General features: G+C 51.0%; 3 protein-coding genes across 15 annotated transcripts in view; 2 read left to right on the top strand and 1 right to left on the bottom strand.

Annotated features, from left to right (window-relative positions):
• Positions 1 to 12542, top strand: part of MLPH (melanophilin) — a 29409-nt gene extending 16867 nt beyond the window's left edge. For 4 of the 13 annotated variants that reach the window (XM_071562387.1, XM_071562381.1, XM_071562386.1 and 1 more), the window contains 9 exons: positions 134 to 217; positions 2020 to 2211; positions 4541 to 4735; positions 7637 to 7792; positions 7900 to 7992; positions 8205 to 8270; positions 8432 to 8489; positions 10072 to 10169; positions 10538 to 12542. In XM_071562387.1, the coding sequence (XP_071418488.1) occupies positions 134 to 217; positions 2020 to 2211; positions 4541 to 4735; positions 7637 to 7792; positions 7900 to 7992; positions 8205 to 8270; positions 8432 to 8489; positions 10072 to 10169; positions 10538 to 10564 (969 nt within the window). In that variant the 3' untranslated portion in view covers positions 10565 to 12542. The remainder of the gene's footprint in view (positions 1 to 133; positions 218 to 2019; positions 2212 to 4540; positions 4736 to 7636; positions 7793 to 7899; positions 7993 to 8204; positions 8271 to 8431; positions 8490 to 10071; positions 10170 to 10537) is intronic. The other 9 variants (XM_071562391.1, XM_071562385.1, XM_071562389.1 and 6 more) reach the window with 4 other exon arrangements.
• Positions 12543 to 15374: 2832 nt separating this feature from the next.
• Positions 15375 to 15901, top strand: PRLH (prolactin releasing hormone). The gene is made up of 2 exons (XM_071562987.1): positions 15375 to 15474; positions 15741 to 15901. Exons 1-2 carry the CDS (start codon positions 15375 to 15377, stop codon positions 15899 to 15901), a joined length of 261 nt encoding a protein of 86 aa, XP_071419088.1.
• Positions 15902 to 17057: 1156 nt separating this feature from the next.
• Positions 17058 to 23807, bottom strand: RAB17 (RAB17, member RAS oncogene family). The gene is made up of 6 exons (XM_071562311.1): positions 23747 to 23807; positions 19520 to 19679; positions 18406 to 18557; positions 17878 to 18003; positions 17596 to 17689; positions 17058 to 17234 (listed from the first exon to the last, which is right to left on the bottom strand). Exons 2-6 carry the CDS (start codon positions 19674 to 19676, stop codon positions 17122 to 17124), a joined length of 642 nt encoding a protein of 213 aa, XP_071418412.1. The 5' UTR covers positions 19677 to 19679; positions 23747 to 23807; the 3' UTR covers positions 17058 to 17121.
• Positions 23808 to 26962: the final 3155 nt, after the last annotated feature.

Below are 26962 nucleotides of genomic sequence, written 5' to 3'. Positions count from 1 at the left end.
GGTGGCAGTGTCTTGCTGCTTGCTTTCTTCTGCTGGTGGCACTGTTTTCTCACTGTCCTGGCAGTGGTGGCTGGTCTGTTCTCTACTTCTTTTTTCTCTCTCTCTCTCTCTCTCTTTCTCTTCTTTCCTTTAGATTCATGAGCTCAACAATCGCATGTCTGCAATCGAGCGCATTCTGAACCGCTTGGAGGAAAAAATCCTGGTGCACCCTCACAAGGTAACAGGGCAAAGCCCAGGTGCTCTGCAGGGAGAGAGCTTGGGCTGTGCAGGTCCCTTCCCCTGGTCACTGGAGGGGCTCCTCTGAAGCAGCCAGCACTGCAGAGAGAAAGCTGAGAGACAAAATCATGGAAATATTTAGGCTGGAAAAGATCTCTAAGATCACTGAGTCCAACCATTAACCTGCCACTGCCAAGTTTGCCACTGAACCATTTCCCTGAGAGCCACAATGAGTTGTTTGAGTTTAATGCTGTGTTTTGGCCTTGGAGGCTGTTCTCCAGTTCCAGGTGATGGAGTGGCTCAGGAAACACTGCATGGCAGGACAGAAACAGCAGCAGATTTAACCCATTTAGGCCCCTTTGCCAGCCAGTGCTGGGCTGGCTCCTTCTGCACCAGGAACTTTGGGTTTCAGGCTGGTACCTTAGGAAATGCTCATTTCAGGGGTTTCCTTAGGTGGGTGTCTGTACATCCACAGAGCTGTGACAGCTCATTTGAAATCATGGCCCACTTGATTAGTACATGGGAGGAAATTACCTGGTTATTGTGACTGAGATCTGAGTCAAGGAGGATTTATTTCTGCATCCTTTCTGAGCTGCCCTCATCTTACCATGCCGTAAAACTTGGAACAAAGCATCTAAATTAAGTTAAAGCTGAGCAACAATGTAGAATCTGTGAATACTTAGGCCACTTAACATTGATTTTTGGGTTTCTAATTTTAGACTATGTGCTCTTTTCCTTTATGTGAACCCATCACCGCTCTGGTGGCTGACAGCTCAGTAGGATGGACAGTGATAATTACAGGGAAGTCCCCTCTAGGCACAGATGAAACAATGCAAGTTCTCCTTTTTTTCTAAAATTTGTAACATGTTTGTGATCATTCAGTATTTTTGTCAGTAAATCTGACCAAGAGATGGGCACGGTGGCAGGTTCTCAAGCTTTATTCCCATATCTCGGGCAAAGCAGAGCAGAGGCAAGGGGTCTAAACTGTTGTGGGACAGGCTGAAGTTAAGTATTAAACAAAGCTTTCCAGCAGAAAGGACAGCATAGGTCTCCTGGGAAAAAGATTGCCTGCTGCAGATGCTGTTGCTTGAGGTTGTTAAAAACAGCTCAGACAAAACCCCTCCAGGTATGACACAGGTAATTGTATTCCCATCTTAATGCAAAGGACAGCGAGTTCAGGAACTTCTGGAGATCTCTTCCAGTGCCTGGGAGTTTAATAGGATTCTCCTCCAGGTGCCATGAATTGCAGCTGATAATGGGACCAGGTGGAAATAGGCCATCTGTCCTACAGGAAAATTTGCTGTGTGGTGTCTCATTGCAAATAAGGTTACCCAGAGGCTCCAAAAGCTGCCTTAGGGAATGACAATTCCCATGGCTGCTTCCCTCACCCTGCTGGACCATGTCCTTGGGTTGTTGTGATCTCTGCCCTCAGAGCCACCAGCCACCCCAGGGCTCCTAATGAAAACAAGGTGATTTTTGTCCCCAAATCAGCCATGCACACCTTTCTAAGGGTGGGTGAAGGGCAGTTTTCCACGGGGAAGAACAAGTTCTGTGTGTAGGGAAATAGGAATGAAGGATCTTTAGATGTAGGGCTTGCATTCCTCAGGGTGGAGCTGGGCTCTGCTGCCCCCCTGGGCACTCTGACTGCTCCTTGTGAATATGGGTGGGGAGAGGGGGCTTGAGACTCAATCTGTGGTGGCCCTGGTCAAGCTCCTCTGCTTGGTGAGTGTGTCTGGACCCAGGCAACGCCCTGTTGTCCACCACAGGAGACTCTCACACAATTCCCTTCCTCTGCTACTTCAGTCTCCAGCCCCAGAGTCCCAAACTGATCCCGATGCTGAGGAGGAGGAGTTGAAGAGGAAGCTGGAGGAGTTAGCCAGCAACATCAGTGACAAAGAAGTATCTTCTGAAGAAGAGGAGCGTGAAGAAGTGAAGAGAGCAAAGAAACCAGAGATGAGTTCCGCCAGTGATGACGTGGCCAGAGATGCTCAAAAGGTAATCTGTATCCTCCCACCCGTATTTTTCCAGGCTGAGATTTTTTCTCTGAGTGGTTTATGGTTTTACACCATGATAATGCAACTCTTCTTCTGTCCCACACCTCCACCTTGATGTCTCCCAAGGCTGTGGTACGTCTGACTTAGCTGCCTGCTTTAACAGAGTGTCAAGGGATAGGGAAGTCCCAGGGTGTTGGATCTGGACCTTTCTCTGTGTAGGCTTTCCCAGTCTCATCCAAGAGTCAAAAGTAAAACCTCTTAGAGATCTTGCAGGCTCCTGCCTGTCATGTAGAGGTACACAAACCCCACACCTACTTAGAATAGTTGTCCCAGGACCTGGACATCAATATGGAGAAGAGTCCTGGGGTGGGAGAAGAGCTCGATGATGATTTAGTACCAGCAGCTTTTGTCAGGCACCTGCTACAGCCTGAAATGTCTTTTCCATGCCTATCAGTGCTCCTGAGTCCCTAAATCCCTGATCCCTCCTCCACTTTGTAAGATGGGCATCTCTTGTATTTACAGCACTGTGCTGGCTCCTGTCCCCTGCTCAGTGGTGGGTGACCTTGTGGGGACATGGGTTAGGGGGAGGAGGAGGGATCACAGCACCTGTGCAGTGTGTCTCCAGGTTTGCAGAGCCTCACAAGATGATCCCTTAGCACAAATGGAGAAGTCAGCATTCCCTGTTGGGACTATAATGGCTTATTGGTTCTTCCCCCCCTTCTGCCTTGGCTGTGGATGGGGTGCAGTGTCTTATTCTGACACATCCATTGCTGGATAGAACAGCAAAGGAAGTGAGTGGGCACCACACTGCTCCTGCCCTGTCCTACAAATCTCCTTTCATCTGAGGTTGCAATGATTTCTGTGGTGCCATGAGACCTCCTTTTAGTGTGAATTTGTTCCTCAGCCTCACAAGGCAAAACCTGGTGGTTTTGGGTACCATTTGCTGTGCTCTCATTGCCACGGGATCAGCTGTGTGCTGCATCCTTGCCTGACAGCATCTTCACTGCCTCCTTTTCCTGAAAGCTGCTTTTAGATGATTGTTGCAGCTGGACTTAACTACTTCTCATGGATTGAAGGATGTGCATCATCTTAATAACCATTTCCATTCAAGTGTAGATGAACGGTAACTTAATTCCTGTGTGAGCTGCTGATGTGCAGCAGGTAAGAGGCTCAAACCCTGAACAGGGAGCTGTTCATGGGGTATCAGTGTAAAAGTCTTGATTCTCATAAAAAGAAGCCTGGATTCTTCAGATCTTCTACTCTCTTTGTCCCAATCCCAGCTATGAAGCAGGGAGGAGTATTGAGTTAGAAATGTCTGCAGTGTTGTGGCTGGACCAGCCTTGGTTAAATAAGGCTGTGTTGGCATGGATGTTTTTTAACAGCTTTCCCTGTACTTATACCAGATCCAGGTTTGGATCTTGCATGATTCTGAGGGGTTTTTATTTTAGTGTCCTTCACTCAGGAGGAAGTCTTCTACCTGGAGAACACTTAATGAAAGCACACAATCCTAATGGAAAATGAGAAAAAACTCCATTGTACCGTGAAGGCACAATAAACTTATAAAAATCTCATCTGGGCTGAGTTAGCTGGTTCTCTGCAGGACAGCTTGCCTGGAAATAACCTGCACTTGTAAACACAACTGTTTTGTCACCAGTGCATATATCACCCCCATCTCCTTGGTTTCTAGGGAATTATCAGTTAAGAGGGACATGATGAGTTTCTTCAGTCCATTTTTACATGTGCTTAGCACCTCATCAAGCCAACCACAGGCTGGAGCATTATTGCCATCAGTGCTCCTTGGAGTGGGAAGAGCGGACATTTATCCCAAGTTCTGGCAGTGTGGCAATACATTTTATGGGGTTTGGTCGCTTTTATTCTTTTGCCACAAACTCAAGGAGTTATTTGCATCCCAGCTCCGGCCCGCTGAAGTGTAAAGCAATATGCTACAATTAGATTTCAACTGCTGAGTAACCAAGTGGCCTTCAGGTGGCCAGGTGCTGTCAGACAGCGCCGGTGGCACCGCTCCCAGCGAGCAAAACATCCCTACATAACCCTTTTTTTCCAAGCCTTCCGAGATGACTTCTTTTGTCACAGCCATCCTCCAGAAAGCACGGGCTGAGATCAAAGCTCTGCTTTAGCCACGCATCCGTCTGCAATGGAGAGCCCTTCAGGAACAGCGTGAGCCCGTTAATTACCTCCTCTCCATCTTTCTACATCTCCTGAAGGTCTGATGCCCCGTTCACCCCCGACCTGTGTTGTTTTGTACATTAAAATAACGTCCTTATTTTTCCCCCCACTCCCACCCTCCGCTGTGGCTGTGCCGTTTGCAGAGGTCGTCGGCTCAGGCTTTGAGTGAAATCACGGCCAAAGTGCTGAGAGCCATAAATGCCACGGAGAAAGCGGTGTGGGAGTCGTTGCATGGAGAAAGCCAGTGCAACGGGGGCTGTGCCCTCCCCACGGGGCAGCCCCCCAGCCTGGGAGATGGGAAAGAGGTGGCCGAAGTGTACCGTGAGCTTGAGGAACATGTAAGGTTCATGAAAGCTTTCTGCGAGCAGTGTGGGCACTGGTGGGTGGGAATCACAGAATCGATTGGGTTGGAAAAGACCTCCGAGATCATCGAGTCCAACCCTTGGTCCAACTCCAGTCCCTTTACCAGATCATGGCACTCAGTGCCACGGCCAAGCTCAGCTGAAAAACCTCCAGGGATGGGGAATCCACCCCCTCTCTGGGCAGCCCATTCCAATGCCTGAGCACTCTCTCTGCAAACAAGTTTTTTCTGCTCTCCAACTTCAATTTCCCCTGGCAGAGCTTGAGCCCATCGTGCCCCCTTGTCCTATTGCTGAGTGCCTGGGAGAAGAGACCAACCCCCACCTGGCCAGAACTTCCCTTCAGGCACTTCCAGACAGTGCTGAGGTCACCTCTGAGCCTCCTCTTCTCCAGGCTAAACACCCCCAGCTCCCTCAGCCTCTTCCCACAGCACTTGTGCTCCAGTCCCTTCTCCAGCCTCGTTGCTCTTCTCTGGCCCCGCTCCAGCCCCTCAAGCTCTTGCCTCAACTGAGGGGCCCAGAACTGAACACAACACTCAAGGCAGAGTACAGGGGAATGCACAGGAACACCTCCCCAGTGATTTAAGGAAACAACCAAATCCAATAGAATAGAACAAAATTCTTCCTTTTATTCAGCGCTGGGAACACGGGGGATAATTCCACCAAAGAAATGTTCAAGGAGACTTTTGTGTTTCCAGGTTTATATACTTAGTTACAATAGTTACAACTGATAACCCCTCCCCAAAGTTAAACTGTATTTTGAGTGACTTTTAACAGGTCTAATGGGCTGCTCTTATCTCTGCAGTCCTGTATTTTCTTTTAACTAAACAATGTTACAGCTTCAAGTCTCAACCTAGACAGGTTTTCTGATTTATTTCTTACTGCTTCGATCTAAGCAAGGTTTTGGTTTATTTCTTAAAGCTCACCTTACAGTTGCAGGGTTAAATTCCTTTGTCTAACGCTATGCATGGTTAAGATCACTGACAAACTAAGGTACAAGCTAAAACCAAAAATTAATATAAAATACAAAGTTAGTACAGTTCTGATTAAAAATTAGTGAAGACCATATGATTTTGTGGAGAAGGGATAAAATCCTTTTTCTTGAGGGGCCCCTGTATCACCAGATTTCTGGTTAGTGGGTAGGTCAGTACTATAAGGATGATCAGCAGAGAGATTAAAGAGTCTGGTCTTGTCCAACAGTGATACAAGAGCAAGAGCAGGTGCTTTGTCTTGTGGCTTCCCTTTCCTTGGTTCTTCCTGGCTCCCCTGGGTGTCAGGGAGAGGACACAAGCTCAGTCCCCCTCTCGCTGCAGCAGCGTCACTTCAGCAGTCCCACGCTACAGCAAACCTTGTGTCCCATTTCTCTTCAGTTCCTCCCCAGCACTGTGTTTCATCAGGGGGCTTACCATGACCTACCTGTTTGTTAAGGCTGATGGGCTCATGCAGGTGACAAGTTTATACCTGGAGCGTAATCCCCTGCTGGGTTGTTGTGACCACATGAAGCACCAACAGCTTTTGGAGCTGCCATAAACCCACATGAACTGATTCCCTGTGGGAAGTGGATTGAATCCACAGTGCCATGCACCAGCCTCCAAAGGAACAGTTCAGAGAAGTGTTGCATGTCCAGCTGGATGGTCGGGTTGTGCTGTAGGAAAGGTCCTGCAGTGGGGAGTAGGGTTTTATAACACACACTGTGGTCACCTCTCACTGGGGAGAGCTTATACATAAAAGCAGGAAGCTGCAATACCTATGTGGTTTCTGTCCAGATATAACATCCTAGAGAAAGAGGGTTGGATGAATGGAGGTTTTGAGGTTTCTCTGCTCCCAGCAGAGGGGGTAGGGCTGTGAAGGATGTGAACTTTGGGCTTAGAGCTGCTCCCATCAGCGGTGGGACAGGGATAAAGAGCCAATGGCCGTGGGAGATGTGTGTCATCCTGCTATTCCCTCGGGGATCCTGGCTGAGTCACAGCTGCCTGGCCACTTTCTTCTCTCCAAGGAATGCCACCCACTTTGGAGGGCACCGGGAGAGCCTGATGGGCCAACAACAAATCCCTGTGACTCACAGGTTGAGTGGTACATGGCCTTGGGGTTTGCACTGGTGGAGGTGGGACCTCTGGGATGTGTGTCACTGTGAGGGGGCTCCTGCCAGGCAGTTTTGCATAATGCCCAGCCCAGGGAAAGTGGAAAGGGCTGGAGGAGCAGGAATTGCATTAGCAGTACTAAGACTTTTAGATCAGTTAGCAGAACAGTGACCAAACCCCATCTGAACATCCTATGTGATTGCATACCAACATATTACTGTTTCCTGAACTGCCTTGCTGGGACCTGTCCTTGTAGCAGCCCAGGAGGAGGCAAGTGGCAGTGGGTTTATTGGGATAGATCCTTTTACCCTTCTTCTCTAGGCAGCAAAGGGCAGGTGGTGCAGGCTGACCATGCCCCCAGGCAACCCAGGAGCACAAACACCCTTACAGGAGACTGAGAAGATATGGAAAGTCAGACTGTTTCCTTCCCAGCTCTCTGCCACGATGGGACATGGCAGCCTGAGCTTGTTTGCAGTTACCTGCCCTCCCTCTGAGCACATGGCATAAAGATTCTGCTGCTTCTCCAGCAGGTCACTGAGTTTTGGTCCTTCCTGTGTTCGCATTGAGCTTTCTACCACTTCACCCCATCGGTAATTGCTCTCAAAAAGCCTGGGGAAGAGAGGAAATGAGATGAAAAGCCGTGTCAAAGCTGACTGGTACTGTCTGTGCTGCAAGGCAGGAAGGCAGTCGAAAAAGAATGGCAGGAGCTGTTGCGTCTGGGGCTGGAGTCAGGCCAGGAGAGGAGAACTCCAGGGAGGTTAATTCTGCAACAGAGCTTTTCTTTTTGCCTGTATTTCAGGTGTACCTGACTGCTGGAAAGACCTACCAGCTTGAGAAGACCCTGAAGGAGCTTGAGGAAGGGGCTCAGCACAGCGGCACTACCGACTCAGAGCTGTCAGAGCTGGAGGACAAAGTGGCCTCGGCCGCCGCTCAGGTGCAGCAGGCAGAGAGTGAGGTGAGGGCTCTGCTCAGAGAGGGGCTTTGCCTGGCCAGTGATGGCAAACAGAGCCAGGGGTGGATCCTCCAGCCACCATCTGTATGGTGTTTTTCCTCCCTCTAAAGATATCAGACATCGAAACACGAATTGCAGCTCTGTCTGCAGCAGGGCTGACGGTGAAGTCAGTGGAAAAGGCAAGGAAGAAGTCGAGTGGGCAGGTGAGCATGAAGAATGGTGGGTATGAGGTCCCAGCCCTGAGATGTACCTGCTGGGCTGTTGCTGCTGCCTCTGGGAGCTGCGAAGGGCTGCCTGGCATGCTGAGCTGTGCCCAGCTCTCTCCCTGCTGCCTGGTGCTCTGGCCTGTGGCAGACCGAGCTGTCTGCATCCTCTTGCACCCCCAAAGAAACCTCTGCCCTTCCTTTGCCTGCAGGCTGCCTGTCTCCGCTCTCCTGGTCCTGCCAGCAGCAGTCCAGGGGAGGCTCTGGATGACATTAAAGTGAGTATGTGTTTAATCAGGGCTGGCTTTGCATGTGGCACAGCATTAAGCCTGGAGGCAACCAAGGTCTCCAGGGAGCAGCTTTCAAAGCAGTGGCCTCAGTGGGGACCTCTGTCCTTCCAGCCCCTTTCCTACAGCAGGCTCCTCCCCTTCTCTTGCAGGCAATGCCCGGACTGCAGAGGTACAGGAGGAAGTTCAACAGTCCCCTGGAGTTCACTGGTAAGGAACATGGCTCTGCCTGTGGGACATGGGCACCTGTGGGTGATGGACTGGGCTTTGGGGGGTGCTTGGTTCTCTCTCTACTTCCAGCTATGTGTCTGCAATGGGGATCCCCTTCCCTGTGCTCACAGCCCCCTGCTCGGACAGCCACAGGGGAAACCTGTGGTGGATAACTTGGACAGGAGACAGCAGCTGTGGCAGGACTGGGGACAATGATGGGAGACCAGAGGTCAGATTGAGGTGGGTCAGTCTTCCAAGACCCAGGACTGTCTCTGCAGCCTGAGATCTGGCCACCTGAGTCCAGGGAGACATCTGCCTTACTTCATCTGTGACATGCCATGGGCTGTCAGATCTCAAGGCCTCGCCTAAGCCCATCATCACTTCTGAGAGCAATTCCTTCCTTGCTAAACCATCTTGGGGAAGGTATCCTTCCCTGGATGGTATGCCCCACCCATGGAAGTGTTCCAGGCCAGGCTGGATGGGGCTTGGAGCAACCTGGTCTAGTGGGAAGAAGGTGTCCCTGCTCATGGCAAGGGGGTGGAACAAGATGGACTTTAAGGTTCCTTTCAACGCAGACCATTCTGTGAGTCTATACCCTGTTGTCCACCTGCCTCAACCACTGGTCTCTGGTGGCGGGCAAGAGGCCCTCCAGGGCCCAGCTATGACAAACAGCAGTTTCAAAGCACACAGTGACCTGAAATTTGGCACAGCACCTTGTGTAGTAGGGGGGCAATCACTGGAAATGTTTCATCCTGACGGTATCAGCAAGACTGATTAGGAAATGACTTTTCTATTTTTCTCTTATCATACCTCACATGCTTAAAGACAGAAAGAGTGGCTCTCTTTCCAGATAATAGAAGCTGAAGGGAGGAAAGGGGGGAAGGATCACTTAATGCCAAGGTGGAATAGCATTCCCCCATTCACAAAGACAATTAACAGTGCTGTTTCCCAAGCTGAGGCTGGTAGGTGGAAAGGTTCCTTGTCCTCATGCTGAGGAGTCATCTGCTCATCTTCCTGCAAAGGACAGCAGATAAAGGCAGTCCATGGGACACATCAGCCTTGTGAGGAGATAGAGGGATGTGAAATTGGGACAGATGTCACCAGGCAAACCTAATCCCCTCTGCCTGAGCTGGGTGATGGGGGCACTTGGTCTGCTGACTGCCCTCCCTGTAGGTCAGTGACTTGAAAAGTTGGGCCTGAAAAGGTGCAGCTGGTGGAAGTTGGTGGCAGAGTGGAGAGGAGAGGACTTAGTAGAAGACAGTGTCAGAGGGTTAGGTGGTGAGAGCTCCTCACAGGCTGGGTGCTTGCTGTTCCACAGACATTTCCAGAGCAGAGGTCCTGGTGGCTGACTGCTGGCAGACTGCCCCAGCTCATGCAGTGCTCTGGAAACCTGAGTGGCAGCAGCTCTTGTCTCTTTGTTATCAAAGGGCTTCCCATCACCCTCCTGGAGAGGGAAGTGCCATGATGCATCCAAACCCACAGTCAGTGGGGCATTAGTAAAACCTGAGCGACTTGGTGGGTAACTGAAACCTCTGGGGTGGTGGATGAGGAGCTGCTGCCTGTCTCTCTTTGTTCACTACAGGTTTTGATGACTCCTTTGACCGTAACTCTGTTTACCGTGGCTCCCTGACGCAGAGAAACCCCAACGGGAAGAACAGGAGAGTGGAGAGGCTCTTTGCGGTACGGACACAGCCACCCAGGAGGGCTGCTGGCCTGGGTTCTGTGTGGGACCTGCCTCCCTGGGCTTTCACGGAGGGCCCTGTCCCTCCCCACACTCTCTGCAAGCTCATAGAGTGCCCAGCTCTCAGCACTGGTCTCACCAGGCTGACTGGTGGGCTGGCACACCTTGGCATCACCCCCTGAGGTCTGGGATGTCACAAGCCACAGCGGGGACCAAAAAAGATGTACATCTTTGAATTCCTTGGGATGGGGCAGGTGGCAGCAGCAGCTAGAGGGGACAAGGAGCACACTGTCCTTGTCACCTGGGGTGGATAAGTATGGTCTGGGCACGATGAGGGACTGAGGTTTCTCCTTCTTGTGCCTTGCAGAAGCCTGTGATGACCCACCTGTCCTGAGGAGAGAGGAACCTTCCAGCTACTGCATTTCTGTGATCATACAAGACCTCACTGCAAAGCCTTTCACCCTGCAACACTTTCTCCTCCTTCTCCTATGCCCGTCTTTCCCTGAAACCCTGGACAGAAAGGAAGTCAAAGGCCATGGGCAGGAGGTCCTGCTGTGGAGGGGAGCAAGGCAGTGGGGTGCAGACACATGGCCAGGGGCTCTCCTGGGAGGATGCAGGCATGAGACTTTGGCTTTGGGCAGCTCTTGGGTACTGGGTGAACCAAGGGGACCAGAGGAGGGAGCTGGATGTCAGAGTGGTGTTCCGCACCACCAGGAGCGGTGACACAGCCCTCCCTTGGCAAAAGCTCTCAGTGCCTGTCCCTGCTCTCTTCCAGGCTAGTGGTGAGCAGAGACAGGCACAGACAGCAGGGTGCAGGATGCCCTTGGGATGTGCCAGGTAGAGCAGGGACCCAGGACTCCTGGTGCTGGGATTCACATCGCTGTCACAGCTCCCTGCCATGTCCCTGGAATTGTTGCTTCCCTTCCCTGAGCAGCAAAGCAGGGCTAGAGCAGTCCTGGTTCCCTCCTAGCGAGCACTTGGCCAACAGATCTTTGCACCAAGCTGTGAAAACACCCACTGAGGCTTTGACCACTGTGTCTGAACAGGTGTAACCATCTGGGGAGGTGAGTGAGGCAAGCCTTGCAGGAGGTGGTAATAAGGAAGGTGGAAGAAATGCTGGAGAGCTTGTTGGGTATGGGTTGCTTTTCCAGCTCTTGAAGATACTTCCTCTCCATGTGAGGTTTTGTTAGCAAGGTAGAGAAGAACTCCAGCAAGCAGAGTGTAGGTGTTTCTCTGCTCTGCAGAGGGATCAGGCCATGCTAAGATGCACTTTGTGGATAAGCATGACACCTGTCCCTGATGATGGCATTGTAGAACCTGTTAGGACCGTCCCATCCTTTGGAGGGGCTGGGATGACCTTCGGGGGCTGCAGTGGCCCTGGGCTCCTGCCAGGTGACAGTGGCATTGGTGACACCCTTCCCCAGATACCCCAAAATGTTTGTTTTCCTCCAGTATTTAACATTCATTAACCCCCATGGATCAGTGCCTGGCCCCATATCCATGCCCAGGGTGTTGGGATGGAAAGAGGGTTGGTTTCTCTTGCAGGTTACTTTTAAAGAGTTTTTTGCTTGGTACCTGCTGGACCCTGTCCTGTGTAGCCCCCACCTCTCTCCCTCCCTCTCCCCTCTTCTCCCCCTCCACAGTGGGAGGTGTGGGGAGGATCAGTTGCCTGCAGAGTGGGGGTGTCAGGCTGATGCTGACACTTTCCCATCAAAGGCCACTCAGGCTGGACCCTTTAGGCAATTCCTGTGCATCTGAGCTAAAACCACTTTAATTGCAAGCAGTAGAGAGAATTCTCATGTAAGTAATAACACAGACCTTTGGCTTTGTGTAGAGACTGATAACTGCCTAGAAATTGGTCCTGTGGTCATCCCAGAACAGTCTTGTAAGTCCATAGTCTGGGCTTCCCAGATGGAAACAAAACCAGTTTCTTCATTTAAAATTAAATCCCTCTGGCCTGAAGCTCAAAAGGGTAAGTGCAAATCTCTGCTGTTGCAGAAACTTTCCCAGACACCATGGCATTACTGGGTACATCTCCTGCTATTTCACTGGCCTCCGTGCTGGGATGTCAGCTCCTTGGCTGGCAGAAGGCAGCCCCATCAAGATCTGGGGGTTTGCACCCACCCTTCTGGTGTCAGGGTTCAGCTTTTGCCCCAACTTCATCTCTTGCTATGTCTGGCTTCAGCCATAACTCCAGCCTTCCCATGCATGACCCTGTGAAGAAATTCTCACAGTGAACTTCAGCAGTGCAAACTAAGGCATCATTCAGGCTGTAGTCATCCACATTGTTCTTTGCTGGTTTTCTGACCTATCTTTCTGTCTACAGATGTTATACATGTATACTAAATCATGCAATAAAAGCAATTTTGTGTCCACAACCGTCCACTCATTTTCCAGTGTCCTTTTAGCTCGCTCAAGCGAAGTTCCCTCTCTCTTTCCACAGAATCATAGAATGGTTTGTGTTGGAACCTCAAAGCTCATCTCATTCCACCCCATTGCCATGGAGAGGGACACCTTCCACTAGCCCAGGTTGCTCCAAACTCTGTCCAACCTGGCTTTCAACAATTCAGAGATGGAGCAGCCACAACTTCTCCAGCCAACCTGTGCCAGGGCCTCACCACCCTCCCAGGGAAGAATTTCTTCCCAATATCACATCTAACCCTGCCCTCTGTCAGTGGGAAGCCATTCCCCCTTGTCCTGTCACTCTCAGGCTCTTGTCCAAAGCCCCTTTACGTCTCTCTTGGAGCACATGTAGGCACTGGAAGGGGCTTTCAGGTCTCCCTGGAGTTTCCTCTCCAGGTGAACACTCCCAGCTCTCCCAGTCTGTCTCCAGATCAGAGAGGCTCCAGCCCTTGGAGCATTTTTGTGGCCTCCTCTGGACCCACTCCAGCAGGTCCATGTTCATCCTTTCCTTTAACCACCCCATGCAGTCCTTGCTTTACACCTCGCCAGGTGAAGGAGACACAAATTGAATCAGCAGCACCAAAGCAGAATTGGGGCAGATGGTGATGATCAAGATGGGAATATGACTGGTCAGATAGTGGTCACAGAGCCACAGGTGTGAACACTGTGGGGTCATTGGTACCCAGTGGTGAAGCAAGGTGGGCAAAGGGGACAAACAGCAAAGGGGGGGCTGATCCTGAAATAAATGCACTGCTCCGACTTGCATGGAAATCCTGAATCAAATCTGGCAGCTGAAGCCAGACAAAATACAAGCCCACAACAGAGAGGGGTTGCTTTAAAAATGTACTAAACAACAGCAGCAACCCTGGGGTGGAGAGAGTCCTACAGAGCCCAGGTTGTGGGTTTCAATAACTGAAAGCCAGGGGTTTTTTTCTCCTCTCTTCACCACTTTCCCTGCCTTTGCTGCACCTCTGTGGCAATCACCCTGTGTCTCATGCTGCTCCTGTCACCTGTCCCCAACACTGGCTGTGCTCAGGCACCAGCATGAAGTGGAGATCTGTCCCAGGGCAATGCCAGCCCCACGTGGGAGTGGCAGACAGAGACTTTCCCCCTCCCCACACTCCACTAGTGACAGTGTCTTCCCCGTCCTGCCAACACAGAGATATCCCTGTTTTGGGATGTCTCTAGACCCAGTTTTCCCCGGACATATCAACTAACCCTCCATCCTGGGGACACAGCTTGGCTTCTTCAATGTTACATCCAGCAGAAAAAGCATCATCAGAAATATTTTAAACCCATTTAAAATCGGGAGGAGGGGAGGGGAGAAGGGAGGGGAGAGAGGATTTGAAGCCCTCATGCCATGAGAACAAACTCATTCCTGAGAGCCCGTGTGCCCCAGCAAGTTGCCTTTCCCTGCTTCTCTGTTTTTAGTGTCCTGGTTTCCTTAAAGGAGCTTTTTTGGGGAAGGGGGAGTGAAGGAGAAAGGGTGGTGGTACCCACAGTAAATCCTGTGGTGGAGTTCCACTGGTAACTCAGCTTTCAGGGCAGCATCACCCACTGACCCCCAGACCCTTCAGAGGGCGCTGAGAGGGTGATGGACCAGAAAACGTCCCTTTGTCCAAAATAACCCTGGGTCAAGGACAGGGATTAACATATTCCCAAACCATCTTCCTCAGCCAGTTGAAGATAAAATGCTGGTCCCTTCTGAGTCATGAACATCCCTGTGCTGATTTGACGAGAGGGGACAGCGGGGAGGGGAGATGCCCCGGCTCGGTCCCCGCCAGGGCTCGCCTCTGACATCAGCACGAAACCGGCCATAAAAACAGCGTCGGACGGGACTCCGGCTCAGACAACAGCCCCTTGGCTCAGCGGGACAGCAGCACCTCACCTCGCCCGGCACGGTAAGCGCAGCCCCGGCGATGGGAGCCACGCTTTTCTCTCCCTCTCGTGATGCTTTTGTTGCTGGATAACTCCTGAGCGCTGCTTTGCCTCCGTGTGTCTGTCCTTGTGTCCGTCCTTGTGCCTGTCCAGCCGGGCTAGGGGGTTCCAAAAGTTGGTGGCCGCAGCAAATCTGAGCTCCCAGGAGCCCACTCTGCCTCCTGCTGAGCACGCTGCAAACTTTTCTTTTGCGAAAGTCCCTGGGAAAAAAGCTGCCGCCACATCCCTGCCGTGTCCTGCCTCACCCAACTCCTCCTGCTGCTTCTGCCCCGCATCGCTCAGCCCTCCCTGCACACCCCTGCTCATCACCTCAGTGCCATGGAGTTTGTTACAGGGTGTTCCCGGGTTTCCATTTCGGCAGCCGAGTGCAGGGGTGGGTGCCCAGGGTGCAGAGGGGGTCGTGGTCCACCCCATGCAACACCCAGTACCCAGCAGCAAAACCCACTTGTGGCTCTGCAGTCTCGATTGGTGGAGCCAGCCCTGCATTTTGGTGGTGGCTCCTCTCCCCATCACCGAGGCTGTGGAGTCCCACGGGTGCACCAGTGTTCCCAGGGAAGAAAAAACTTTCTCAGGCCTGACCTAAGGCACTAGGTTAGGACCAAGCCTAAACCTGTTTTAATGAACACCAGGTTTGTGCAGCTCATGTTTGGAGGGGATATTTTCCCCAGAGGTATCAGCCCCGGGTCCAGCTCTCCGGAGCCCTTTGCACCCCTGCTTGCCCAGGGATGCTGTGATCGGGACACACATCAACAGCCAAATTCCTTCCCTCCCTCAGCTCATCGGAGGCCATCGTTTTCGTGGTGTGAAGTACCGGGGGCCAGGACACTTGGGAGCCAAGCCACTGCGGCCGGAAAGTGCTGGGGATGAAGCTGGGGACCACCTGCCTCCTGTGCCTGCTGCTCGCCTGCCTGACCCTGCCCGGCGCCCACGGCCGCGTCCTCGAGCGCTCCATGGAAATCAGGAGTAGGGAGAACATGAGTAAGGGACTCTCCCGAGTGAACCCCCTGCCTCCAGCTCCCTCTGCATCCCAGACTCAGCTGTGGTTTTGGGGGGGGAGGAGGAGATGTAACTATGCAGAACCAAAGGTTTGCTTTGAAACAGCCTTTGCAAGAGCTTTTATCCCTCTCTTCCACCTTTCCTGCTCCTCTTGCTTTTGACATCCCCCCACCCACGGGTGAAACGCCCTGTCCCCCATCACCCCCTGATGGTTCCTCGTTTTTCCCTTGTAGATCCGGACATCGACCCCTCCTGGTACACGGGACGCGGGATCAGGCCGGTGGGGCGCTTTGGGAGGCGGCAAGCGCTGGGCGAGGGCACCCACCCCCTGGGGGCCGGCCGGCAGCGAGCCTGTGCAGCCCCCCACCCTCCCCGGGAGGAGAGGAACCCTTGAACCGAGCCTGGCAATAAAAACCCTTCTCCTTTCATGGGTGTGTCCCAGCCTCTCTGTTCCAAAGCGCAGCGTGGGCGGTGCAGGATGAGGGGTGTGACCCCAAGGTTTGCGGGTCTCCTCATGGCCCAGCATTGTCTAGTGAAGTTTGGGGAGGGAAAGGTTAATTTTGGGAGGGGGGGCGAGGTGGGGAGGGAGCAGCTTGTGTGGGAGGAGTGGCAATTATTCTCCCAGATACCCTAACAAAGGGTATTTAGGCAAGAGGAGGCAGAAAATCTGCCTTTTTGCTGAGGCCGAATTCTTGTCCTGCTCCAGGATGGCTCAACCCTGGGGAAGCATCGCAGGTGAGTGTCCTGGCTGGTGTGGGGTGCTGGAGTTGTCCTTAGGGGACAAAATAACCTTCTCAGGCAAGAAAATCTGCATGGGACAGGTCTTTGAGGGTGTTTGCTGCCTGGCATTGCTGCCAGGCCATGCCCCAAAAACCCGGAGGGTACTGCCCTGCAGACAGGGTGAGTGCTGTTGCCTTTGCAGAGAGCACAGATGTTTTCTTCTCCTTTTCCAGCCATGGTGCACATCCCACATCTAACTCATAATGTGCAAAGGGGAGGCCCTGCAAGGCACGGGGTACTGTGACACCACTCCTTTGATTTGGCCACATTCTGACTCTTATGATGGCAAAAAATTGGTGATTTCCCCTGAGAATGGGCTGTGACCCCTGTAACAGGTCAGATGGGGTGAAGGGAGCACTGACTCTGGTCCCTGCCACCTCCATGATCCCCAGCTGCAGGCTGACATCCAGGACAGGGAAAGGAAGTTACACATCTATAGGACAATATTATCTTTATTTGCAGCCTGGGTGTAAAGTCCCCAGGATGGACCTGCTTTGCTCGAGGAAGTTAAACTCTCCCTATTGGGATGGGAAGGGAGATTGAGAAGGTGATTTGCAGCTGGGGTGGAGGGATGTCACCAGTCAGAGTTGGTGGCAGTGTTGCTGGCAGGTCGTGCTCTTCTCTGGAAGTGGAAGAAACCCCTGTGCTCTATCTCTTGAAGACAGTGCTAGAGGGTTGAAGAGGCCCTGTGCACCCAGGAGGGGCTCTGAACTCGCTTTGAGCAGGAGAGTGGTCAGGCTGAGCTGCTCCTGCAGTTCTGGGTCCCCACTGCTTGGTCATTGCTCCTTGTGCAGACTTCATTCAGCCACAGTTGAGGTCCAGAGTTGCTCGTCCTCAGAGCTGGCAACACCTTTTCCTTGCCCTGCTCTCGCTCAGGTTGACTGTTGACCTCCCCTGTGGGGATGGGGCAGATGCCTTCTCTTTTTCCCGCCGCAGGAGTTCTTGGACTAGGAGGAAACCCAAGGCAAGAAAAGGCTCTTTTCTCCTGCTCATGGTGTGGGATGTGGCCACCCAATCCCATCCCAGGGGACCATCCCACAGTTCCCTGAACAGCTAAGCTGAGGACACCATTAACACCTAGATTGGATACCAAAGCAAAATAAAATTTTGGCTTTGGGAGAAGGTCTGAAAGCCACCTCTGATGCTGGAGTATGCTGGGATAGATCTGTCTATTCTTCTGCCTTAAGAGGTGGCACAGGCTGGACTGGCTAGGAAGAAGGTCGTGGTGGCAAGCAGGGGCAATGAAATGAGTCAGCTTCGTAGGGGCTTGGGGCCTCTGCCCTCACCTGGAGCCATCAGATGACTCACCTATGGCCATGAAGATATCATTTACTTGATAGTTGGATTTTGCAGATGTCTCCAGGAACAGGAGGCCTTTTGTCTGTGCAAACTCTTCCCCCTCCTAAGTGGAGACAAGCAGAGTTATTCCCCCAGCCTCTTCTGGGGCTGCTTGTTCAGTTTATGGTGTCATTTCATGGTGGGTTGATAATTGTACAGGGACTTTGGAGGTGTCTTTTTAAACTCTTGGCTTTCCTTGTACATCCCAGTGCTTGCTGGTGAGGGGGTGATGAGGAAACCACAGGCACTCACCTCAGTGGTGACCTCTCGCTCAGCAGCAAGGTCTGTCTTATTGCCCACCAAAGCAATGACAATTTCATCAGGAAGAAATTTCTTCTCCAGATCCTCGAGCCACAGCTTTGCTCTTTTGAGTGTTTCCTGGAGAGATGGAGACAAAACCACCCAGTGATCTGGTTTTCATTTAATCCCTTTGTCTCAGGTAAAGCTCTATGGGTGGCACCAGAACAAAAGGGGTGGAGACATGCGGTGGGGAGACTTTGATTGTCCTCTGTCAGGGAAACAGGTCACCGACCCTCAAACACCTCTAGGAATAAATCAACCTTGGAGAGCATGCACCCTTTCTGCATGGCAGCAGAAATCACCCTGGGGTGGTAGCATAGTCCTGCATGGGCAGGGACAGCCCCTGACAAGTCCCAGGAGGGATGTTCACCTTCTCTTTGTGCTCTCCCAAGGGCAGACACCATCAGCTGGACATCTCTGTCCCTCCAGCATGGCATGACATTATTCTAGCATGGATGTGCTCAGCACCCCCTGCCTTACCTTGCTAGCAATGTCATAAACAAGGAGAGCAGCGTGGGCATCCCGGTAGTAGAGGTGGCAGACGCTCTGGTACTTCTCCTGGCCTGCTGTGTCCCAGATCTCAAACTTGACAGTGGCTTCCTCCAGCTCAAGTGTCTGTGTGAAGAAGGAGCCTGAAAGCAAGATACAGGGTGCATGTTCACTTGCAGCTCAGATGTGAGATCAAACCCATCCCAAGGGTCGGTAATGATGTTCTGACGCACAAAGCTGGGGTGGGTTTCTCGTGATCCCTGGCACTGTTGATGGGATGATGTGCTGCAAGTCTGGGAGCCCTTCCTGGCAGCAGATTTGGGTGGATACACACCAGGTTTGATGTCAGGTAGCTCTGAACTCTGCAGAACAGCCCCCAGACAGAGAGACACCACCACCTGGCTGGTGGTTCAGACTTGTGAGAGCTGTGAACAGAATATCCACTGAAAGGGCTTACGCTGGAGGGAAGCCTTCATCCCTGTGTCTGGGGAGCAGATGGCTGCTTGTGGACCAGGCAGAGGGACAGGGAGAAGTTCCATAGCATGTTTCTCTCTTGAATCAGATCTCCAGGTGCAGCTGGGACTGCAGCCTCTGTGCCTGCTGTGCCTTCTTAGGGCAAAAGCCAGCACATCATAGGAAACAAACATCTATAATGTCTAGGTACTGCAGGACTTAGGCAGGAGGGATTGAAACCAGATTATGTTTAAGGTCCCTTTAACACAAATCAGTATATGAGACCCTCCTGGGGTGTCTTAATAGCTGGGTGGGCAGTACAGGACCAAGCGTGCAAAGAGCAGATGGGCTGTACAGTTTGAATTCCAGGTGTCATTCATTTTGCTGCTCCTCTGCCTCAGAAAAGCAGCACTAAGCCAAACTTGTGTGACATGGATGTGGCTTTGCTCACAGCCTGGTGCTGAGGACATGGGCTGCAGAGAAGTGAAGGGGGCAATCTGGCTCTTGGGCAAGTCTCTAACATGTTCAAAAGTGAGTCTGTGCTACTGTAAGATGTACCAATCAGTTCTTTTCCACCCCACCAAGATGCAAGAAGTGCATCAGGCCTGGTCTCTTGTCCAGAGCCATCAAGCAGTTGAAGCTACTCACTCACAGCCCACGGTTGGCAGGAACTCCCTGAAGTCATTTCTCACGTATCGGTAGGCCAGGCTTGACTTCCCCACGGACATGCTGCCCAGCAGAACCACCTTGTACATGTAGGTGGGACGACTCCCCTCCAGGGAGGTGCCTGGCACTGTTTTCTGTGCCATGACCTGCAAGGAAACCAGCTCTGTTCAATGCACAAGCAATTCCAGGGTCAGCTGAGCCTCCTGCATCACCTCCTGACTGGTGCCAATGGGACAGGTGGGGTTTAACATCAAAATAGGCTGGAATAAAATAATTAACATCCTGAATCAAATTTAATATATCAAAGCATCTGCCACTGTCAGTTCCGACCAGAAGGTGGAGATCTTTAGGAAGAAACAATCCACATGAGAAGCCTTTTTGGATGTAGACAAGGAGATTGGAGTGGGAGGAATTTAATGGCATAGGGACATCACTCACAGCTGTGCCTCACTCTTGAGCACACCTCCTTCCCCAAAATCCAGCTGAAGAGCTTAAACTGATGTTCTACATTTGCTGTTCAAGAGTTACACCAGGAAAGCCTGACTCAGGCATGGAGGCGATGCTGCTTCCAGCTTTCTAAGGACTACCCAGGGAATAGCTGGGCACCTCAGGAGCTGAGGGGCTTTGTGGCAGCACTGCTTTGAGTCAGCAAGTTGCTTGAAAAAGCACGAGTGAGAGGGCCTGGCTCAAGCACCCCTGAGGACAGCAGCACAGAAAGCAGATGGCACATGGTAAGGAACCCCCAGACAGACCAAGCCCATGGAGTCTCACACCCTCATGACCATTCATCACAGAGGGTGACTCTGCACTACTCTGGATGGAGCTACACTGTCCCCAGGGATAGTGGGGAAACACAGACCAGAATAACAGTGCTTGTCACAAACCTGACTCCAAGAAAGCTGCTGCACTTTTAGCTGCTCCCTCCGAAGAGGATGGTCGGTGTGAGCCCTCCTGGGTGGCACGTGCACCCTCCTCCCAGTCTTGAGGGCAAGGAAGTGACACTGTCCCGTTCCTGGTGGGAACTGCCGGTGCAGGACAGTGAATAACAGTCCTGCTTTGCCTTGTTCCTCCTCACGGAGCTCCTCCTCCAAAAGGGCTCGTCTCACATGAACAATTATAAACCAGAGAAGGAAGTTCATGCAGAGCCTGAAGATGAAGGCTCGTGGTGTGTTGAACAGAATGCCAGAGTGAATCCTGCTGGAATGGGGTGCTTCCCTCCATGGGGAAAAAAGCCCTGGCCAGCCAGAGAGCAAGACCAGGACCTGCCAGCCTGATAGTGAAGATGTGGTGCAATTCCTACCTGAGACTCAGGAATGTGGCATATGGAATGTTGCTGGTGAGCAAGAAGTAGCTTTATAAAGGCACCTAACAGCAGCAATAGCAATGAAGCTGCCAGCCTAGGAAGGTCTCTGCAGTTCCCTTCCCTGACAAAAGACCCTTGTTCCTGTGAGTTGCTCATCCCACGTCTCCTTTATTTTGCCTCTCCTTCCCCTGCAATCTGGCAGGCTCTAGACCTTTAATTCTTCATTAAGGCTGTCCTTAAGAGCATTCCTCAGTTGACTGAACTTGGGTCTGTATTTTTAGATCCAAATAGCTTTTCTGCTCGGTGAGATGGGCTTTAATTCCCTTTAAAAACACAAGTAGCATCATCTTCCTCAGCGCACACAGCCCTGTGATGAAGAGCAGGATCATAGTTTGTGCAGAACAGACAGTTAGGGGTCAGTAATACTTATTAAGCATGAAAAAGATAAACCCTATAAATGTGCTTCTTGTGGTGTTGATCACATACAGCCTCTTTGTAGGCTGGAAACAAGACTGCCATCTATTCTGGGCAGTTACTGTCAGTGATAAGCCATGAAACTCTCTAGGAAGCTGCTTGAAAACCACCCAAGATCATCTATATTAAACTCAGTTTCTCATAATTTCCCTCTGCTGCTCTCTGTTCAACCTTAGAAGGTGGAGTTGATGCTGGAACAAAACTCACCTGAGATTTACTGCTATGAGTTTTGCCAAAGATCATTTGAAACAATTTCTTTCCCAGAGGGTGCCTCCCTTTCCACCCAAGGAGAATGGCAAGGAAGCAAAACAAGTTATTTTATTCTTTCTGATTCAATGGAAAACAAGGAATAATGCTGGAGTGTTTGTCTTTTGGCTTTCCTGTGGGTTTCTGTGAATGAAACACCAGCAGAGTACATCTGCATGCCAGAAATTTTCTGTCAGCATAACTGGAATAAGTTTGATTGATCTTACTTCAAACTCAGAACTCTGAAGAAGTCACCAATGCTTTGGTGCAAAATGGCTTTAGCAAATTTTTCCACACAGGCTTTCAAAGGCTGAGGTGTAACCTGAACTGGGACTGCTTAGATGATGGATTTTGTGGCTTTTTTAGTTTGATCCTGGTAAAGAATAACTTGGCAATTTGGGGAGCAGCTTGGGGACCAGCTGAGGTGTTGCAAGTTCTGTTCTCATGCCTAGAGGCCAGGCTGAACCAGGGAAAGCTGAACCTCCTCAGATTCGGTATAGTCAGAATTAAAATAAACCAAGTTATCCTCAGTCAGCTGTAACAATCCTGGTGGTGGATTTAGTCTCCAGACACAGCTCAGTATTGTGTGACAGCTGTGTCTAGCAGCAAATATTCAGGGCAGGATTGCTTGATCTTACACTTACCTCAAAGGTGAGTACCCAAATGGTCACAACACAGATAATTTCCCACTTCCTAACCAAGGACTGAACGTTGCTGCACCCAGGAAATTGTGCAGACACCTCCATTCCTTGTCTTGATGTCTCCCCTCTCCTTCCCCTGGACCAGCCCTGACCAGCATTGATCAGCTGTGCCCCTCTGGAGCCCACTGGGAATCAGCTTAAAGGTGATCTCTCTGCCAGGTACAGCAGCAGTAGTGCCACTTCAGCAATATTGCACTTGAACCACCTGTTTCCAAGAAAGAACCTGACAAATCTGTTTATGAGGGTGACTCAGTTGTTTAGAATTATCAGGAAAGTGGATTTTCTGTAAGGAGTATCCTCCCAAACTCGTAGTTTATCAGCACAAATACTAGTAATAAAAAGAAACATGAGGTGGCAGAGCAGATACTTGTGCTGGAATGTGACAGCAAGGGCTTGGCTTTTGCCATTTAATAAATTAGTATCCGTGCAGCATTTTTAACCTGGGGTGGGGGGATCCTGGTGTGTTTACTGGCAGAGGATAAGAAATGCACACCTTTGGGGAGATGGAGTTACCAAGAAGTCTTATTTAAGACTGTTTAACTTCCTGGGAAATTAATGTCATTTAAGTGCAATGATGTCTAACTGATGTCTGAGCTTTTCTAAACCACAAGCTCTAAGAAGACCTAAAGCCATTGCTGAGTTTCTGCAGGGAGGCAGCAAAGCAGAACCACAATTAATGAGCTCTTTGGAGCAGTTAAGTCTGCAGTATCTAACCCTGCAATTTTTGGACATGGTACTTTAGTTCTTTCAGATTTAGATATTTCATTTTTCCCCCTCACACAAGATAGTTATCATGCACCTATTTCCCCAGTTGGCTCAGCTCTGCTTTTGGGAGTCTCCTCCTACCTGCTAAAGCTCTGGAACTGCTGGTTTGGGAACGTGGTCACTCGGAAAGGTTACCAGGGGATAGGAAAATCCCAACTGCAAAGATTTAATGTGTAAACACTGTTAGATTTACACAGTGCCGATTTCTCAGCACAATCAGCTCTCCTCAGAGCCAAGGGGAAGAGAATAAGGATCATTAACCATGCAGGGAAATCAGGCAGCAATAAACGGAGACTGCCCTGGGCTGAGGAGAGACCGAGTGCTCTGCTAAGACCTTCACAGCAACTCTTTGGCTGTCTGAGAGGATGAGGGAATCGCAGAATCCCAGACTATTCTGAGTTGGAAGGGACCCACAAGGGATCATCGAGTCCAATTCTTAAGTCAATGGCCCACAGAGGGGATTGAACCCATGACCTTGGTATTATTACAAGCAAGGTTTAATCCACTGACCTAATCTCAGGGTAGGGCAGAGAGCTTCCTAAGTCTTCCTAAAACTTCTTCCCTTGGGCACAGACTCACTGAGGACTGTGCCACCCTTCACAATGGCAGCTTCCCAGGGGGAGGATGAGAGTCCCAGAGCTTGTATGGCAAAGGCACCTTGGAGGGGGTGGGTGGGGTCTGGGGCCTGTCCTGGGGGGAATCCCCTGGTGGAGGGTGCCTTTACCTTCCTGAAGCCTTGCTCTCCTGCCAGGGTTCCAGTCCGTGGTGTCAGGAGTGTCAGGGTGATGGCCCCATCCGCCTGCTCCAGCTACTCTGTGCCAGCCACAGGTGAAAGCAAAACCACCCAGGAGCAGAGTCAAAGGTGAGAGGCAACCGGAGATCAGTGAACCTTAGACCTGACACCAGGGCTAAGGTGTGGGAGGAGGCAAGATGGAACCACAAGGCTGCACAGGGCTAAGGTGTGGGAGGAGGAAAGATGGAACCACGAGGCTGCCCAGGGCTAAGGTGTGGGAGGAGGAAAGATGGAACCACGAGGCTGCTGTCACAGGGAGTGGAGCTGCTGGCCAAGCCTCCTGCCGCTGCTCCCTCCCCGCTTCCTTCTCTCCACACCTCCCATGCTTGGGTTTGGCAGTGGGTGGATGGACAGAGATGTGGATGAATGGGTGGGTGGTGGGTTTTTCCCCATGTCTTGGGGTCCAAGGCCAGTCCAGCTGCCAGGGGAATGGAGAGAAAAGACATCTCGGAGCCCACCACAGGGGGGCTGGGTGCAGTGCCTGCCATGGCATACCAGGGGTTTGTCCTTCCCTGGGTTTTTATAATACAGCAATTCCTGCTGACGCACGTTAGACCTGGCTTTGGTCTTGTGCCAAGTACAGGCTCATATAACTTGGGTTTGGGGCTGCAAAGGCGACTTGTTTTCAGCAGTGTGGCTGATTTACCCCTCAGTGGGAGAAGACACACCAGCTTGTCTTGTGGAATATTTCAGCTGATGAGCTTGGGAGGTCCAAACGGTGCAAAATGAGCAAAGTCCAAGCATTTTACAGCCTGTTAATTAAGGTTATAGGTAGTTTACCCCAGGCAGCTGGGGCTTAGTGTTTTGAAAAGGGCTGCTCTTGTTAAAGCTTTAGTATCTTGAGAGAGAAATTAACAGCATGTTAACGCATTGGGATAATGGGTCTGGAGCGAAAACAGCAAGATAGGATAATTAAATCTCTAAATGAAGATAGTTATGTATTTCTGTCATTCATCTTGTAATAGGCAGTGCCTTTCCTTCATGTAAGATATCTGGGAGTGAAATACTTCACAAAATCTAGTCCTAATAGTTATAGGGAGGCGGGTGAAAAGCAGAAGTCGTACAAGAAAACTTGAAAAAATATCATCCTAACTTTGAAATAGAAAACATGTCTTGTGACTTCCAAGGCCTGAGCACTGTGGCTCAATTGCTCCCCATTTCTATGGTAAAAAGCCAGGTACAGATGCCTGAGAGTTGCACAGATTTCATACAGGAGTGGTGCCCCTCCCATGGTGGAATCACCATGACAGGTTTTGGTCTGTGAGCCAAATGGGAGCATTTCCCTTCATTTGGGAATGTGTGCACGGGTTTACACGGTCACAGCAAAACTGGCTTGAGTATAGCTGGGGGTGTTTAGCCTGGAGAAGAGGAGGCTCAGAGGTGACCTCAGCACTGTCTAGAACTCCCTGAAGGGAAGTTCTGGCCAGGTGGGGGTTGGTCTCTTCTCCCAGGCACTCAGCAATAGGACAAGGGGGCACGATGGGCTCAAGCTCTGCCAGGGGAAATTGAAGTTGGAGAGCAGAAAAAACTTGTTTGCAGAGAGAGTGCTCAGGCATTGGAATGGGCTGCCCAGAGAGGGGGTGGATTCCCCATCCCTGGAGGTTTTTCAGCTGAGATTGGCCGTGGCACTGAGTGCCATGATCTGGTAAAGGGACTGGAGTTGGCCCAAGGGTTGGACTTGATCTCGGAGGTCTTTTCCAACCCAGTCCATTCTGTGATTCTGTATATCCAGCTCCAGGTTGAGAGCAGATCTTACCCTTTTGCCAGAGGAAAGTATTTATCTTCTCAGGTCCTTCCCATCAGCTCAGAACTGGGGATACTTTGAGGATGATTCCTAATAAAACTCAAATTCTCTGAGGTTTGTATAATTTTTTTCAGCTCCAAAGCAGTTTAATGTTAATGTTTAATTTAGTCCTTCCCCATAACTTGTTTCCCAAGGGAGCTGACTTAAAGCCTCATTTTTTCCAGGGCTTTCCATCAGTCAGTTCCTTGGTGTGAGTCCTTGACCCTGTGCACAGTTGCACAGCCAGAACACAGGGGTAGAAAGGTGTTTCAGGATTTTGGAAGGGCTGGGGGCCATGGAGTGCTTAGGCTGGGGCTGCTGCAGCAAGAATCTTTGCCCACAGCAATGGGCCCTCTGTTCCTCTTAACCAATAGTTTGGACCTACAAGTTATGGTGGGATCATGCACCTAAATTAAGCATCTAATTTTTAGTAGAAAAGAAAGACTGGGAGGCTTTAAAGTCTTATGAAAGGGCTGCTTTGTTGGCGCTAAGAGAAACTTGATTACCAGTTTGTGCTGCTGCAATAAGCACCCATCTTGTGCTCTGTTATTTTCATACCAGTCTCCTGTGTCTGAACAGACAACACTTCTCAGATACCTTCAAAGAATATTCTGAGCTCAAATGGACCCACAAGGATCATCAAGTACAACTCTTAAGTGAATGGCCCACCAAACCCACAACCTCAGTGTTATTAGCACTATGCTCTGACCAACTGAGCTCATCTCAGGGTCTTTCTGAAGGGCTTTTATAATAGAAGATGTGGGAATGAGATGCCTGAACAAAGTGCTATGGCCAGGCTGGTGCAAATGTCATGGAGCCCTCCAGGGTCCAGAGGAGTGAGTGCCTTTTGTGGTCTGGGACATCTTCCCCTGGAAAGCTCCTCTCCAGCTCCTGGTGCCCACTAGAGGGCACAGCTCATCCACCATTTAAGATAAGGAGGATGCTGCTCCCCAGTCTCATTTCTGAACTGGGCAGCCAAACAGACACCAGTCAGTGAGTGTGACAGGAGATACGGACTGAGGGCTAGTGCCAGAAGTGCATCTGGACAGACAGCTTCTCTCTGGGTGGGGCCTGTTATCCAAACAACCAGGATGGGAACCTTTGCCATAAATGCTGTTGCAAAGTCAGAAAGCCAGAAGTTTTTGTGCAACATCTCTGTCTGCTTGCCTGCTTCTTCAGCATGTGAATATCTGGCTGTCCTGGATGCTCGGAGTCAGACCTCCCTCAGTGGGGAGTAGTTTGCAAATAGACACTGTGTCTGCATCACAACTGGATGGGTAGAGCACCTAGAGTGTCCTGCACAAAGCTAGGGATGCACCTTGTTCAGGGATTCCCCACCTGAAATACATTTTACTGGTTAAAAC

This window comes from Pithys albifrons, chromosome 8 (genome assembly GCF_047495875.1).
Source record: "Pithys albifrons albifrons isolate INPA30051 chromosome 8, PitAlb_v1, whole genome shotgun sequence".
Lineage (NCBI taxonomy): Eukaryota > Metazoa > Chordata > Aves > Passeriformes > Thamnophilidae > Pithys > Pithys albifrons.
This window is presented reverse-complemented; position numbering and strand designations above follow the sequence as displayed.